The 14733-nt window shown below is 54.5% G+C and overlaps 1 protein-coding gene across 1 annotated transcript; it reads left to right on the top strand.

Moving 5' to 3' along the window:
• The first annotated feature begins 2719 nt into the window (after nucleotides 1-2719).
• On the top strand, nucleotides 2720-14716 carry LOC115348652 (acetyl-coenzyme A synthetase 2-like, mitochondrial). The gene is made up of 14 exons (XM_030031621.1): nucleotides 2720-3287; nucleotides 4684-4780; nucleotides 6029-6228; nucleotides 6691-6866; nucleotides 7766-7918; nucleotides 10042-10189; nucleotides 10618-10755; nucleotides 10958-11050; nucleotides 11455-11567; nucleotides 12054-12180; nucleotides 12862-12989; nucleotides 13549-13612; nucleotides 13949-14070; nucleotides 14159-14716. The coding sequence occupies exons 1-14, from the start codon at nucleotides 2975-2977 to the stop codon at nucleotides 14333-14335; spliced, it is 2049 nt and encodes a 682-aa protein (XP_029887481.1). The 5' UTR covers nucleotides 2720-2974; the 3' UTR covers nucleotides 14336-14716.
• Nucleotides 14717-14733: the final 17 nt, after the last annotated feature.

Here is a 14733-nt window from a genome sequence, read left to right as displayed (position 1 = left end):
TTTGCATGAAATGGAGACTCTCTGTCCAGGGTGGTTTGCACCTTCCAGCCGTCTCTCCCTGCCCAGCGCTGGGGTCTGCTGGGAAGGGGCTGCAGCTTTAGAGCGGTTGAGTTTTGGCTCCGTTTGGCAGGGAGAGGCAGGTTTAGCCGATGGGTGCGACACCCGGGTCCCACCTGGAACCTTGAGGTGACCCCAGTCCACGTTGCTGGCTCCCGCAGGGCTGGCCACCACAGCCGGGTCTGACTCTGCCCCAAACGCCAAAGCCCTGCACCCCTGCAGAGGGGCCCAACAGTGAATTTATTTACTGAATACATTATTCCAGGCGAGACAACAACATCCGCCTAATGTATTTATTGAATTAAATTTGTCCAGCTCGCCCTCTGTGTGTTGAAGGGAATGACAGCCATGCACATCCACCCCGATATACCCTGTAATGTGTACATACGTCTCCCAGCCGGCCCCACACAAGCACACACAGACCCACACAGCCAAACCCACTCCATGGTACCATCACCTTCCCATCCCGGTAAGGCGCTGTTCCCCCCCCCAAAAGCCGTAGGACAGTGACTTCCAGGCGACCCTTTCTGTCCTGCTTTCAGCTGTGAGCACCCTTTCCCCAGAGCTACTGTTTTTCTTCTGTCAAAGGTTAAGCCCCTCCATCCAGCCCCTGTTTGTCTTTGTCCCCCGGTCGTTTGACGTGTTAGATGATAGCCCATGGTGTGTAAATAATGTATATACAGTGAGAAAAGAATTCAGTATTGAGGTGTTTGAGATATGGAGCTGTAACAACTTCTAGTCATCCAGCATCTGTGATTTATGTGCCATTTTCTGTAAAGATATGAACAAGAATAAAACTAAACGGGAATACTATGTATGAGTCTGGTCACTGATGTTCAAGGAGGGTGAATTCAGCCAAAGCTGAGAGGGGGTTGGACATCAGACTGTAGCCAGAGAGAGGTGAGAGTTCCAAAGCAGCACGGAGAGACGTCTGCACCTTCCTCCCCACCCAGGCATGGGGAAGACAGGGCTTGGGTGCTGCTCTGCCTTTGTGGTGAAAGACAAAGCTGAAAGGGGTGTGCTTGTACATGGGACAGAAGTTAGGCGTCATGGCATACAACTGGTCAGAGAACAAGTCACTTCGGCATCCAGAACAGCTCTGGTGCGTTGGGTCACTCCATATCATATGCACCCTGACGTTAGAGAGCCAGGCAGACCTTTGGGCAGGCTCAGTCTCTCCGCCAGGAGCAGGCTGCAGGGCCCAGCCAGCCTGAGGAGCAGATGTGGCAGCCAGATGCTGCAAGTGCAGGGGAGCTTGTTGAGAGGGAAGGGCACCAACAGGTATTTCCAGCAAGGCGAGCCCCAATTTGAGAGTAGCAGGAGCCCATACTGAGTTATCAGAGAAGGAGCTGAGATTTGCCTGCCCTGGTGAGGGCATCTGGCAATGGTCTGATGGAAAAACCTGGTGTCTTACGGGGGAAAAAGGCTGAGGCACAGCAGATGTACATAGGAAATGAGAGACTTTGCTTGTGGAACAATGAGACTGCTTGGGCTTGACTTTGCGGAGGGCCTGTAAGCCCACAGGACTACGTTTTCCTGGGGGGGACAGAGCCCTCATAGGTACTCAGCTAGCTCTGGGAACAGCTCTGATACAAACCAGGTGTGTGGTCTGGGATGAGTGCACCTGCCATCAAATAGTGCCTGTCTCCCATACTGGTGTCCAGCCTGTTCACCAAATATATCAGCCCTGCAGACCATGACTGGTGTTGCACTACAAAGAGCATGGAGATCTACTAACCGTCTCATCTCTGCTGTTGATCCCATCAGTGTGCCTGGCTGAGAACAGCCCTGCTTGCAGGCAGAACCTTTTTCTGCTCTTCTTTTGTGTCCGCTAGGAAGGGAGGGGAACCTGGTCAATGAAATTAAGGAAACCTCCAAGCTCTGCCTTAAAAAACACTACCTGTATAGGGCCTGAAAGAAAGGAAGGCAGAATAAAAGCTGTTTGGAGGCAGGAACACAGCTTAGCTCTCCTACAGTGGGTGGTGGGAGGTCTCGGCGCGAGCAGATGGGCTGCAGTGTTTCGTGTCAAACCACCACCCCTTGCTCCACCATGGCCTCATTGAGTGCTCCCAGTCCACTCTGTGGTACAGACTTGTCTGAAGTGTCTGGGAGGAGGCAGAAAGCCCAGCTCAGCTTGCTGGATGGGACAACTCTGATAGCTGCCCAGCAGTGAGGTGGGATGGGATGCAATATCCCCCTCCTGCAGCAGACAGCCGCAGGAGAAAAACCTTCCCTGGCCCACCAGAGACAGCATAGCTTAGTGCTCTGCAGGGAATGGGCTTTAATTTGGGGAAGGGGATGGTCCCATGCTAGCATGGAGGGGACCCTAACTTTTACAGGTGAGCTGCCCCAGGCTGCTTTCATGGCCAGCAGAGGACCAGGGGGCTGCAGGGGAGGGGGGGGGATGGGCAGTGGGGAGCAAGGGGATAGGGACGAGTAGAGGGAGGTGGGAGGGAGGCGAGTCGGGGAGAAGCAGAGGGGTCTGGGAGCACAGCACAGCCCCAGGAGAGCATTGAGCAGGAGCGGGCTGGTAGATCCTGGCCCGGGCACCTCGGCCCCATGGGGAGCCCAGGCACCCGCTGAACCTGGCTCCCGTTCAAGAGCAGCTGTCAGGACTCAGATTAGCATGAAGGTTATTTTCAGTCAAATATTTCTACAGCCCACCCCTTTCTCCTCCCTTAAAGGGATTGAATTTCTTTTTCCATGTATCGCTCTGGAAGAGAGGAGGAGAGGAACGAGGCAGAGGAGAAGGGGTGCCCGGGCTCCCTGCGCGGCAGAGCTGCTTTTTGTCCAGTCAGCCCAGGGTGACTTAGCCCCAGCTCCCACAGGGGCCCGTCTTGCCCAGGCTGGGTGTCCCGAGCGTCTGCGAGGGCTCCAGGCATCCATCTCATCGGTGAGAGGCAGGCGCCCTGCAACGATGGCCAGGCTGCTGGCTAGGGCTTGCTGCCCCAAAGCTCTTCCTCAGAGTCCCAGATGCCCCCCTGGGTCAGTGACTGCCCGAGCCTGGAGCAACGGGCCCCTCACCGCCTACATGCCCGAAGCCGTCACCTTTCCCAGACCCAAGGACCACCAAGGCTTGTACAAGGTGTCAGTGGAGCAGGGGGATGCCTTCTGGGGAGCACTAGGGAGGAGCCGGCTCACCTGGATCACCCCCTTCCACTCTGTCCAGGACTGTGACCTGCGCCAGGGCAGGGTCTCCTGGTTCCTGGGTGGGCAGCTGAATGTGTCAGGTAAGGAGCGGGGCGGGCATGGGAGCCCACCAAGTGCCTGCAGGTGCCTCTCTGTGAAGGGCTTTGGCCCTGGGAGCAGATTGGAGGAGCACAGTGTTAAATGGTTGGCGTGAGGGGAATTCCCAAAAGGTCCACTTGGTCCTGCAGTGGCTGTAATGTAAGGATGTGGCTGGTCCTAAGAGAGCAGGTGGGTCTCGCTGGAGGGGCTGTAGCTGGATTGGGGTGTGCGGGGAGCCAGGCAGCTCTGCCTTAGCCTCTGTGGTTCCCACAGCAGTGCAGTGGCTCTGTTCTGTAGGACCATACGCAACAGCACCGAACCCAGTGCATTCCGCAGACAATGTTGCACTAGATTATCCCTGCCCAGAGAAGGCAGTATGTATCTGCAGAAAGCAAAATACAGGAGCAATGAGCAATAGTGGAAGTCCCCACAGCTGTGGGAAGCTCTTCTGTGGGCTGGGGCTACTGCCTTAGCGGGGCTACCCCCTTAGCGGGGCTACCAGGGCAAGACATAGGGGCTGGTGACACTGGGTCCTGCTCACAGTGCTCTTGATTCCAGTGTTCAAAATCTGAGACAGACCTCTCAGAAATCAGGTCTTATGTAGTCCATTTGGGCAGGACAGCAGGAGTTATTTACCTTTGGGATTTGAGGTCTTACTGTTCCCCCTTTCACGTCTGTTTCTTCCTCTCCCGGAAAACTACAAATGGTCAGGAGAAAAAGACATTTTGGTATGCAAACTAGGGCTGCTGCATCATCCCATGGCCTCAGTAGCAGGTTTAAGGAAAACACAGAGTGAAACAAGGCTTCTGAGGAAACTGCAGCTGCCAGCAATGCAGTAAACTTTTCTCAGAAGAATTACAGCCAAAGCCTCAGCCAACCATGTCCCTGGAAAGCCAGAGGCTGTGCACTCCTGGCCCTGGTTCTCTTCCACCTTGGACAAATGCACCCTGCAGACCTCCTGCACAGAGCTTTGCTTCATCCTACATTTGTTATTTAGGAGCACCGCCACTAAAAAACTGCCCTACTCCACCCCGGAGGCAGCTGCAAGGCAGTGCTGGGTGGAATGATGGCTGAGTTGATGTTTGCCAGGCCCTCTGAGGGCACTGGGGATGTGACCTCCAAAGGGACTTCAGGCAGTTTCTGCTCTGGACTGTGTTAGGTTGCAATTAAGAGGGAAGGTGATAGTGGGGATTGGTAGTGGTAATGGATTTGGGATGGTGCTTGTGATCTGCTGGCTGGTATCCACAAAGGTTGTTTCAGTGGATGCACAAGGCTAATGCTGAGAAGACTCACACACAGCCCTGACTGTTCTGAAAACGGGACTGCCAGTGCTGGCTTTATGGGAATTAGGAGGTACTGAGGGTTGCTCTGGCAATGAGACTGGGTTGTCTTTTCCAGTGAATTGTCTGGACCGACATGTCCATGTAGCCCCAGACAAAGTGGCCTTAATCTGGGAGAAGGATGAACCAGGAGAGGAGGTACAGGTCACATACAGGTCAGTACTTACCTCTGAGTGTATGAGAGATGTATTGCAGCGTGCATGAACACTGCACAGGGCTGATCTGCTGAGGTGCATCATGTGAGGGGGTACAGCATCCCTTCACATAGCTAGATCAACAGTATGGTGGCTGTTAGCTTGCCTGGGCTGATCTGAGACTTCAGCCTACCTCCTGATTAACCCTCTGGGGCCCGAGGTGTCCCTACCCAGCTGGGGACAGAGATGTAAGCCGCTTGTGGCAGCACTGCAACGCTTGTAGGTAAGACCACATGGGAAAGTCACACGTGTGCCTTCCCAGCAAGGTTCCTGGTGTCTAAACTTGCAGGTAAATGGTCTGCAAGAGAGGCCAGATTCACAGCCACATGCGTGTTGGGAAGTCTCATGCTCATCTGCATGTCAGCAGTGCTGCTGGGTTTGTCTCTCTGGGGCGACTGCCTGTCCAGCCCTGTTAAGTTGGCCTGGAGACCCCACCTTCCAGCTCAATTTGCCTGCTCTCTGAGTCTCCCCTACAGAATCCACTTAAATCCCTCTGCACACAGAACAAGTCCCTGTGTGCTCTCTGGCTCCAGACTTCACACGACAAACACAACCATCCACGGCTGCCAATCTCCCTGCATGGAGAGCCCTTCCATGAAATGAGTCACTGACAGCCAAGCCATGGTTTCTGGGAGGGATGCTTCTCGGGAGAGGCATTGTTTTGCTCACTGCTTTCCTACAGCTGTTGTTCTCTCTGGTGGCCCCAAGCTGTGGAGGACTTGACCTTCCCAGCTTTAGCAAAGCATGGGGCCCTTTTTTCATGGGGGAAGACATCTATCTAACTCCTCACGTGTAGCTTCCAGCCTTGCAGGGTAGTGTGTCGCTCCAGTTGTACAGGCTGATAAGAAACGTGCAGGCTGCCATTGGGAAAGTCAGCTGAGGTGGTGTGGGCTTGCTGAGCCAGAGGAATTGCCAGTGGCCATTGCTGGCCCAATGGCTTGCTCCTCATGCTGGCCGGTGAGAGTGTCAAGCTCCGTACAGAGGCCATTCTGTTTTATTTTTTCCATAAATAATGGCCCATGTTAGTGACTGTCTTCTACTTTCCTTCCCACTGACATTTTACAGCTCTCCCATGGACTTCCAGCATGGGGGGGTTAGGGTGCGTAGGGATGTAAGCTGCATACCTGTGACTCTGAGGCCCCCCAACTTTATGCACACAAGTAAGATCTGCAAGAAAGTCTCTAACTGTGCCATTGCTTCTTTGGGCAGGGAACTGCTGGAGCTGACGTGCCGCCTGGGAAACACCTTGAAACGGCAAGGGGTGAAACGGGGTGACAGGGTGACAATCTACATGCCCCCATGCCCGCTGGCAGTGGCTAGCATGCTGGCCTGTGCCCGCATTGGGGCTGTGCACGCTGTGGTGTTCGCCGGGTTCAGTGCAGAGTCCCTAGCAGACAGGATCCGGAATGGTAAGAGCCAGTGGGTAACAGGAACATGTGTTTCCCTTGGGGGACAGTGCTGAGCTTGTTGGTTTGGCAGCTGGGGGGCTCAGGGCTGTGCTGCTGGCAAAGGTTTTCTGAGTAAGACTCCCTGGGCTAACTGAGGGTGTCCTGCCATGATGTGTGGCCATGGAGCAGGGATTAGCACCCCAGGAAATGGCACGGGCTCACTAACACCACATGAGATGGACTGGTTCTCTCCTTCATCCAAGGGACTGAAGAGCTGGGATACAGCATCTCCTCTGAAGGGATGCAACACAGGCAGGAGTTAATGGGAAACAAAGATGCAAAGCTGCTGTTTTTGCTAAATGGAGGACATGAGTAAGAGGGGCTGGGAGACAGAGGGAGAGGTGCAGGGTCATGGTAGAGCCCAATGGCTGTGACTGACGGAGAGGGGCAGAGCTGCTTATGTGGCTCTTCTGCATTCTGCAGCCCAGTCGGAGACAGTGATCACAGTGAACCAGGGCCTGAGAGGCGGCAAGGTTATTGAGCTAAAGAAGACAGTGGACCAGGCTGTGAAGCAGTGCCCAGGAGTGAAACGGGTTCTGGTTTCCATGAGGACCGACAGCAAGGTTCCCATGACAGCCCTGGACGTGCCGCTGGAGGAGGTGAGAGGCTGTCCAGTGCTACTGCCGCTTCTCCTGAGCAATGTGCCCACTCTGGGAGCAGGGACAGGGGGTGGAGTGAGGGTGCTGGCCGGCCATGACAGTTTTGCTGGCATTGACACGATGTGGGGACATTGTCCTGCAGCAGCAGTGGCAGCTGGAGCTGCATATGAGTTCAGGACAGTCCCAGGAGCTGTCAGGATGGGTAACTGGTGGCTCTTCCCACAGCAGCAGCCCTGTACTGTCAGGGGCAGGCAGTGCAAACCAGGGCTCGTAGCAGAGTGGAGCAGGGGCTAGAAACACCCCAGACATGGGGCTGACGTTCTGAGCCCAGCCTTGGACTGCCACTGCACTGTCACACACGGCTCTGCTGGTGGACCTGGCACCCTCTGTGAGCGCTGCCGGCAGCTTGTGTGCGAGGAATCAGGCAGTGAAGTTGTTCGTGTGCCTGTTATTTGTGGCACACAGAATGGCCAGGCCGCCAGCATGGAGCACTTTTTCTGAAGAGGTAAGCCCCTCCCGTGCATTTCTCTTAGCTCCCTGGAGCTGCACAGAGGTCTCCTTGCCTCTGCCCATCCCCTCTGCAAGCAATTCATGCTAGAAAGTCTTCCTGGAAGGCTTCTGTGCTGGTCAGAGCAGTGGCAGCTTAAAAATAGCTGTCTCTTACTCAGCAGGTCTGCTCTGGGTGAGGAAAGTGTTTGCTAGCTCAGCAAGGCGAAAGAGAGTTCAGGCTGGCGAGCAAAGGGAGGGGAGGTGCAGAGGCAGGGAGGATGGCATTGGGGGAGCAGGGTAGCACAGGTGCTCAGAGGGAGGCTCAGGGGAGAGGTGCTCAAGCGGGTGTAGGGACAACACAGGGAAGCCTGCGAGACCCCAAGAGAGAACTGCTGTGCTCTCTCCTGCAGGAGATGATGAAGGAGGATGCGTGCTGTGAGCCTGCTGCCATGGACAGTGAAGACATGTTGTTCCTTCTCTACACATCAGGCAGTACTGGCAAACCCAAGGGTCTGGTTCATTCCCAGGCTGGTTACTTGCTGTTTGCTGCTCTTACGCACAAGGTAATGGATCCCAGCCACAGGGTGCTCATGAGCTAGCAGTTCATAGGCAGTGCAGGGAATAGATGTACTGCCTTGTTGCACCATGAGCTCATCTTTATCTAGAGCAAAGTCTCTGGGAAGCCCTCCTAGGGTATCAGCCCAGTAGAGCACATTGGCCTACAGGTAGTGGGGAAGAGCAACACATGCTCTGGAGCAGGGCTTCCCAAACACGTAGGCCTCTGAGCTACCTTCTTGGCTTTCTTCTTTCACTGCCTTATCCTAGACTGAATCATTGGATGGGATGCTCAGCCTTGCAAGGGTAATTTTATGTTACTGGGTGAGGAGGAAGAAGCCAATTTGCTCGTAAAACCTCTGGCTTGCTTTTCCTACATGTAACTACCAGAACTCAGGTGGGAGATCGAAGGCAGTGCTTCTGGGAGGGGCACATTTGAGGGTATCTGTAAAAGCTGGTGAGTGCCCTCAAGACAAAGGGTCTATACCTGAAGAGTGTGGGTCATCTTTGGGAAGAGGAAAGCCTTTAACCCCTAGCATGCCCAAAGCAAACAACTGTAATAGAGCTGGATAAAAGGGCACTGAGCAGAGCATGGAGCTGCACTTGGCTGCAGGAATGGTTACAAGGGACATTTCCTGAGACATTATATAGAGTCCTCTGGAAGAGGGAGTTCTTCTCTGAACAGTCCCTTAGCTTTGGGTCTGGCTCTCCCTGTGTGTGACTGAAGTTCCAGTAGTGCCTCAGACCACACACCCTATGATACAGCAAGCTAAGTGCTGACTGGGTCTTCTCTGTCAGCCATGAGTGCTGGAGGCCAGACCTCCTGGGGTGTGTGCAGGGGATGTGTGGAAGCCCTTGGTTTTCCTGTGAGCTAAGCTGACTGTACAGCTGTGCCCAGCGTGATAAGTGACCCTCTCGAGACCATCAGAGATGGTTTGTGAGACCCAGGACTGCCATCCCAGAGTGGTAATGCAGGGAGCGAGCAGCATGTGGCCATGTTAGCACTCAGGAGCACTGGAAACTGCGACACAGGGCTGGCATGCTCAGATCTCTCTGTTGGATGGGGCAGACCGCTGCTACCATAATTCACCACTCGGTTAAAAAGAGACAGAGTAAGCAGGGGAAGTTTCCATTACAAGCACCCTGGAGCACTTGAGGCCCTGGAGTCCCCAGCTGGCAGCCTACAGACAGGGAGCTGCAGGAAGAGACAGGAAGGTCCTAAACAGCAGATGCCAGAGCAGAAGGCGAGAAGTGATGGGCTAGTGGGAGACCGACCCCTGGGGAGCTTTCCTGGTGCTGAGTAAAGGAAATGAAGGAGAGTGCTTGAGGAAGCTGGATGTGTTGCTGCCTGTCTGATGGCACTCAGTTCTACCCTGCACAGGGCAGGCTCGTTCCCTCATACTCCAGCCTTGCACTGAAGGGTCTCCTGAGGAATAAATGGGGCGGCGGGAAGAAGAGCTTGTTCTGCTTTCTGCCTGCCTGCAGGCGCAGGGCTGCGCTCACCCAGCTGAGGCAGAGAGGTGCCAACTCCTGCGGGCAAGCTGGGGCAACTGGGCCGAGGCATCTCATGGTCCATCTGCTTGCTGCCTCAGTGCTCCTATGCTGGGCTCCTTGCTGAGCTCAGGGTTTTCCTGAGTCTTTACTGTGTATTTGGAGCCCAGCAGCACCTGGGAGTGGCTCATGGAGTCCTTCACCGCATTGCCCTTGCTTACAACTCCTCTCCTTCCATGTGGTCATGTAGGTGCGGAGGGAGGGACCATCCTCACCCTGAAAGTTCTCCTGTTTTGATGTGACAGGATACTTGGATCAGCCTTGTCTAGATACCAGCAGAAGGAAGGAAAGGCTGTAGCTCTCTCCTTTGGAAAAGAGCAAATTTGGCTGTGGTGTTTGGGTTTTTTTTAAGTGTCTCTCTCTCCTCCCACACCTTCATAAAGCACCTGACATTTTATTTTTTTCTGATAATGTTTTAAAAAACTCTTTGTGGGAAGAAGGTGTCCCTGCAGGGGTGGTGGTAAAACGGAAGGATACCATAACGTTAGGGTGGAGAGAGGGTACGCTGCTCCCGGTTGTCCCCCTTGCCGGGAGGGCAGGCCCAGGCTGTACCCCTCACTGGCTCTCCTCCCTTGCGCAGTACGTGTTCAACTACCAGGACAGGGATATCTTTGGCTGCGTGGCAGACATCGGCTGGATCACAGGGCACACTTACGTGGTCTACGGCCCCCTCTGCAATGGTGGCACCACAGTCCTTTTTGAGAGCACTCCCATCCATCCTAACCCTGGTGAGTGAGAAGGTGTCGCGGGAGCTGGGATATGCCACAGCCACCCTGCGAGACCCGCAGCAGGCAGGGAGCTGGAGGCTTGATGCCAGGACACAGGCAGCAATGGTTCTGCTGCCGCAGGAGCAGACCGCAGACTGCCCAGCAGACAGCTGCGAGGGCAAGAGTCTTTTCCTCTGGTTAGGAAGCCACTGCTGCTTCTCCAGGGGTGAAGCTGTTTCTCCCCATCCCTCCCTGCAGCATGGATAGTAGCAGAGCTAGGTGATGTGGAGGAAAAGGGGCCACTGCTGCTCCTGGACTGCTTTAGTCCTTCCCAGTGTGGGATTAGCTTGGCTGAGGGTCCAGGCACTGCTTTCATCTCCTCTCCCTCTATCTTGGTCTTGGGCTGGGAGGATCTGTGTGGATGGTTACTGGCCCTGTTTCCATTCCAGGCCGCTACTGGGAAACAGTGGAGAGGTTAAAAATTAACCAGTTTTATGGAGCGCCCACTGCCATCCGCCTTCTCCTGAGATACGGCGATGAATGGGTGAAGAAGTACGACCGCTCTTCTCTCAAAGTGCTCGGCTCAGGTAACTGCTAGTGGCATGGGCTGGAGCAGCAAATCCTTGGGCATCAGGTTGTGTCTCTTCCTACAAATGCTAAGAGCAGCAGCACATGAGAGTGGAAAGTCAGGAGACTGCGTTATTTGGGGGTGGCTCTGTGAGCAGGCCCTGAGAAGCTGTGTCTTTGACCTGCTCTTTCAGCTTTGTCCCTTTGTCTTTCCCCTTGCAGTGGGGGAACCCATCAACAAGGAGGCCTGGGAGTGGTACTTCCACGTGGTTGGTGAGACACGGTGCCCAGTAGTGGACACATGGTGGCAAACTGGTGAGATGCGTATGACCCCTCATTCCAGCTTCTGCTCTCCCAGGCTTTAGGAATGACCTGCTGCTTTGTTGGCCAAGTGGGAACGGTTGTTACTGACACTCTTGTAGGAGCAATGCCGAAAGGGGCCATGGACACCAAAACATGAGAGAGAGAAATGGCCTTTAAAGCTAACCCAGAGAAACACGGGGGAATTGATGGCAGGGAGCAGATCTCTGCTGAACTACATGAGCAAGATCATCCTTCTGCAAAGAGCCTTCCTTCCCCAGCTCTCTGGCAAACCAGCCCCAGCCTGTGGTCCAGCAGGGTGCAGTGAGGGCCAGGGCAAAGGCTGTTGGCCAAGCAGTGCTACCTGGCTTTTCTCTTGTCCCTGACTTTGATGAGCATTACAGTTTCTTTTGCTTTAGAAACAGGAGGCATCTGTATCTCACCCCGTCCTTCTAATCCTGGAGCGAAAATCCTTCCAGGCATGGCTATGAGACCCTTTTTTGGGATCAGCCCCTCCCTCCTGGATGACAAGGTACGTTTATAACCTGCAGCCTGGGGACTGGCTCGGCCCACTTTCCCCCAGGCGCTTGCAGCATGTACTTGCTGATGGGAGCAGAGGTCTTTCCTGCTCACCTCTGCTAGATGGTAACCTTCTTTACAGGAAGGGGATTAACAGCGAAGCTGTTCTTCCAACTAGTGCAGAAGTTGAATTTTTTTTGCTAGCTTCCCCTGTCCTGACAAGACAGGCTGTGCTTGGGCTCCCTGACACATCTTTCCAAGGTGAGGTAGCTAGGCAGGGACAGCCAGCCTCTCTAGAGGGGCCCAGTGTCCCGCCTTGGTAGTCAGCTAGTTGCAGTTATCTACTGGGAGACACTGAGCCTGTCCCATTGTAGTCGGGGGCACAGGACTCTCCCCACCGCCTTCCCTGACATTTCCATCACAGGGTTGTTAAATAGGCAATGACTAAACATCCCAAGTACCCTCAGCCATGGTTACTAAAATGTTAACTATTTTACAGGGAAACGTCCTTCTGGAAAACAACATCTCTGGAGCCCTTTGCATCTCGCAAGCCTGGCCAGGTATGGCACGAACCATTTACAATGACCACAAGAGATTTCTGGAAACCTATCTGACTCCTTATCCAGGTAAGGAAAACAGAAAAAAAAGCAGGTCACAGCAGAGGTGTTTAGTTGGGTACAGTTGGGTCTGCTTGCTGGTTTTCTGCATGGGGGCAGGACTCAGGAGAGCTGGTACTGCTACTTCGTTCTTCCACAGGCCCTCCCGCAGCATTGAGGCCCTTCATCTCCCCATGCCTGATACCTCAGCGCTGCCCTGGGAATGGGTCTTTCTCACCAACCTTCCCCATTGGATCACACGTGGTTTTAGGGCAATAGATTTGTCCTTCTGCCCCCAGTCCCCTTGAGCACAGAGAGGCCTTTTGGTGCAAACCCTGTCAGCTTCTGTCGCTCATCCAGAGTTACTGAGCAAGCCCAAGAGTGTGTGTCTTGAAGCAGAGGGGAGAACCCGCAGGACCATGTGCACCTGCACTGAAACAAAGTGCTCCCAGCTTGTGGTGATGAGGCAGGCTGGGCATTAGCCAGCACACTGCAGAATGAGGGAAGGAGCCCCATGACAGCAGGTACCAACAGAGGCATAAGACTAACAAGGAAGGTAGGCACCTTCACCCTGAGCAGTGGAGGAAGGAGCGGAGTATGTGAGCCCTGGTGCCAAATGAGAGGAGAAGGGGGTGAGGTGAGAGTGCAGCTGGCAAGCAGCTGACATGCTCACTGCAACAAGCGACCATGGCGTGGTTCTGGCCACTGCAGGGTTTTTCTTCACCGGGGATGGTGTGTATCGTACCAGTGAGGGCTACTACCAGCTGACAGGACGGCTGGACGACATCATTAACATCAGCGGACATCGGCTGGGCACTGCAGAGGTGGAGGATATTGTGGTAAGTGGTGTGGGTGGGAGGTAAAGCCATCCAAGGAGACAGTGAAGGCACACTGGTGGTGCTCAGGGAAGTCTCTTTGAAATACCTGGACAGAAACATGCTGCTGCTGTAGCAGCAGGGAACAGTGTTGGACCTACAGCCTGCCTGTGGGAACAACTGCCCGCCCTCTCCCTTGCCATTCTGGCTCTCTGCAGCAAGGGAGGGACAAAGCCTGATAAGGTTGATGCTGTAAGTGGGTGAATCCCAAAGCGGCAGCCGGGCTTGTTAAGGAGGACCATCCACAGGCCAGTAGATTGTGGGACCTAGTGGAGCAACCTGGAGGCACAGAACAGGGTTTAGAAGGTACAAGCTTAAAGCAGCCAGGGGCAGGGGGGAAGACTTGTGTTTGCAGACAGACCTGCTGAGGCATGAAGGAAAAAGGGCAGAGGGCATATGAGGCCCTTCCTTATCCCTCCGCATTACTGTGGGCTGCAGCAGCCAAGCTGGGTCAGGGCAGCTTCCAGGTGGCAGCCAGCCTGCTGAAAGCACTGAGCCAAACCCCAGCCCTGTTCTCTTCCAGAATCACCACGTGGCAGTGGCGGAGTCTGCTGTCATCGGCTACCCACATGAGATCAAGGGAGAAGGTAAGATGCTTTCCTCCCCCTGAAACATCTCTCATGGGGCTATTGCACTGCAGTGGGAAGTGGCACTGCCACACCCACCCCTGGCAGCAATGCCGTGGCAACGCCATACAGCATGTTAGTGGGGATCTTGACACAGCCATCACAACCTACACAAGACCAGCTGGGCTTTGCATAAGGTGCCAGCAGTAGCACCATGGCAAAAGCACTAACAGCTCAGGCTACAGAGCATCCCCGAAGGCTACCAGCAAAGAGGGACCTCTCCTGGCACTAGGTCCAGGTAGGCTCTCGGAAACATGCTGTGCACAGTGCTCAGTAACCTGGTGGTCCTTCTGCCAGGAGCCTACGTGTTTGTTGTGCTGAAGAAGGACAGTGGCTACACGCAGGAGACTCTCACTGCTGAGCTACGGGAGTTGATCTCAAAGAAGATCGCTAAGTATGCAGCTCCAGAGTACGTTCAGGTAACACGTGAAGGATAGTCCAACACCCACCCTAGCAGCCTGGCCAACCCCCCTCCCTCAGCCTTAGCTCTGCTCTTCCCTGTCATAGGTCACACACCGGCTGCCCAAGACACGCTCGGGGAAGATTATGCGTCGGGTGCTAAGGAAAATCGTGGAGGACAAGGCCAGTGAGCTTGGGGACCTAACCACCCTGGACGACCATGAAGCTGTGCAGCAGATAATAGAGGGACGCAAGCTCCTGGTGGAGGGGTGGAAGAGCTGCTAGCTTGGCTCTGCCAGCAGCCACCTCCTGCTCCTCCACTGCAAAACTGGGGCCACATTCAGAAATGTCACTAAACAACTGGTGACCAGTAAGTGCTCAGAGACCGTACCTCCACTGCAGTCTCAAAGTGACCCCTCTGCAACACAGAGATCCTCAAAACCTCTGTCTCTACACACCTATGAGAGGCACAGGAGACAACATGACTCATCACAGACAGAACAGCAAGGGGAGGTGAGCTCTGTTTCCTCCCCTAAAAGCAGAGGGCCAAAAGACCTCCCTGGCGTTCCTTGTGCCTTGCAGTAGCTGTGAAGCTAGCAGTAGGGCAGGATGCCCAGCCCTGGATAGGTATATTACTCCTCCCCCTGCTCTGCTCTTCAGCAATAGTCTAGTCCAGGACCATT

This window comes from Aquila chrysaetos, chromosome 2, assembly GCF_900496995.4.
Source record: "Aquila chrysaetos chrysaetos chromosome 2, bAquChr1.4, whole genome shotgun sequence".
NCBI classification, from domain to species: Eukaryota; Metazoa; Chordata; class Aves; order Accipitriformes; family Accipitridae; genus Aquila; species Aquila chrysaetos.
Note: the sequence above shows the minus strand (reverse complement) of the source record. Positions and strands in the feature narration are given on the sequence as shown.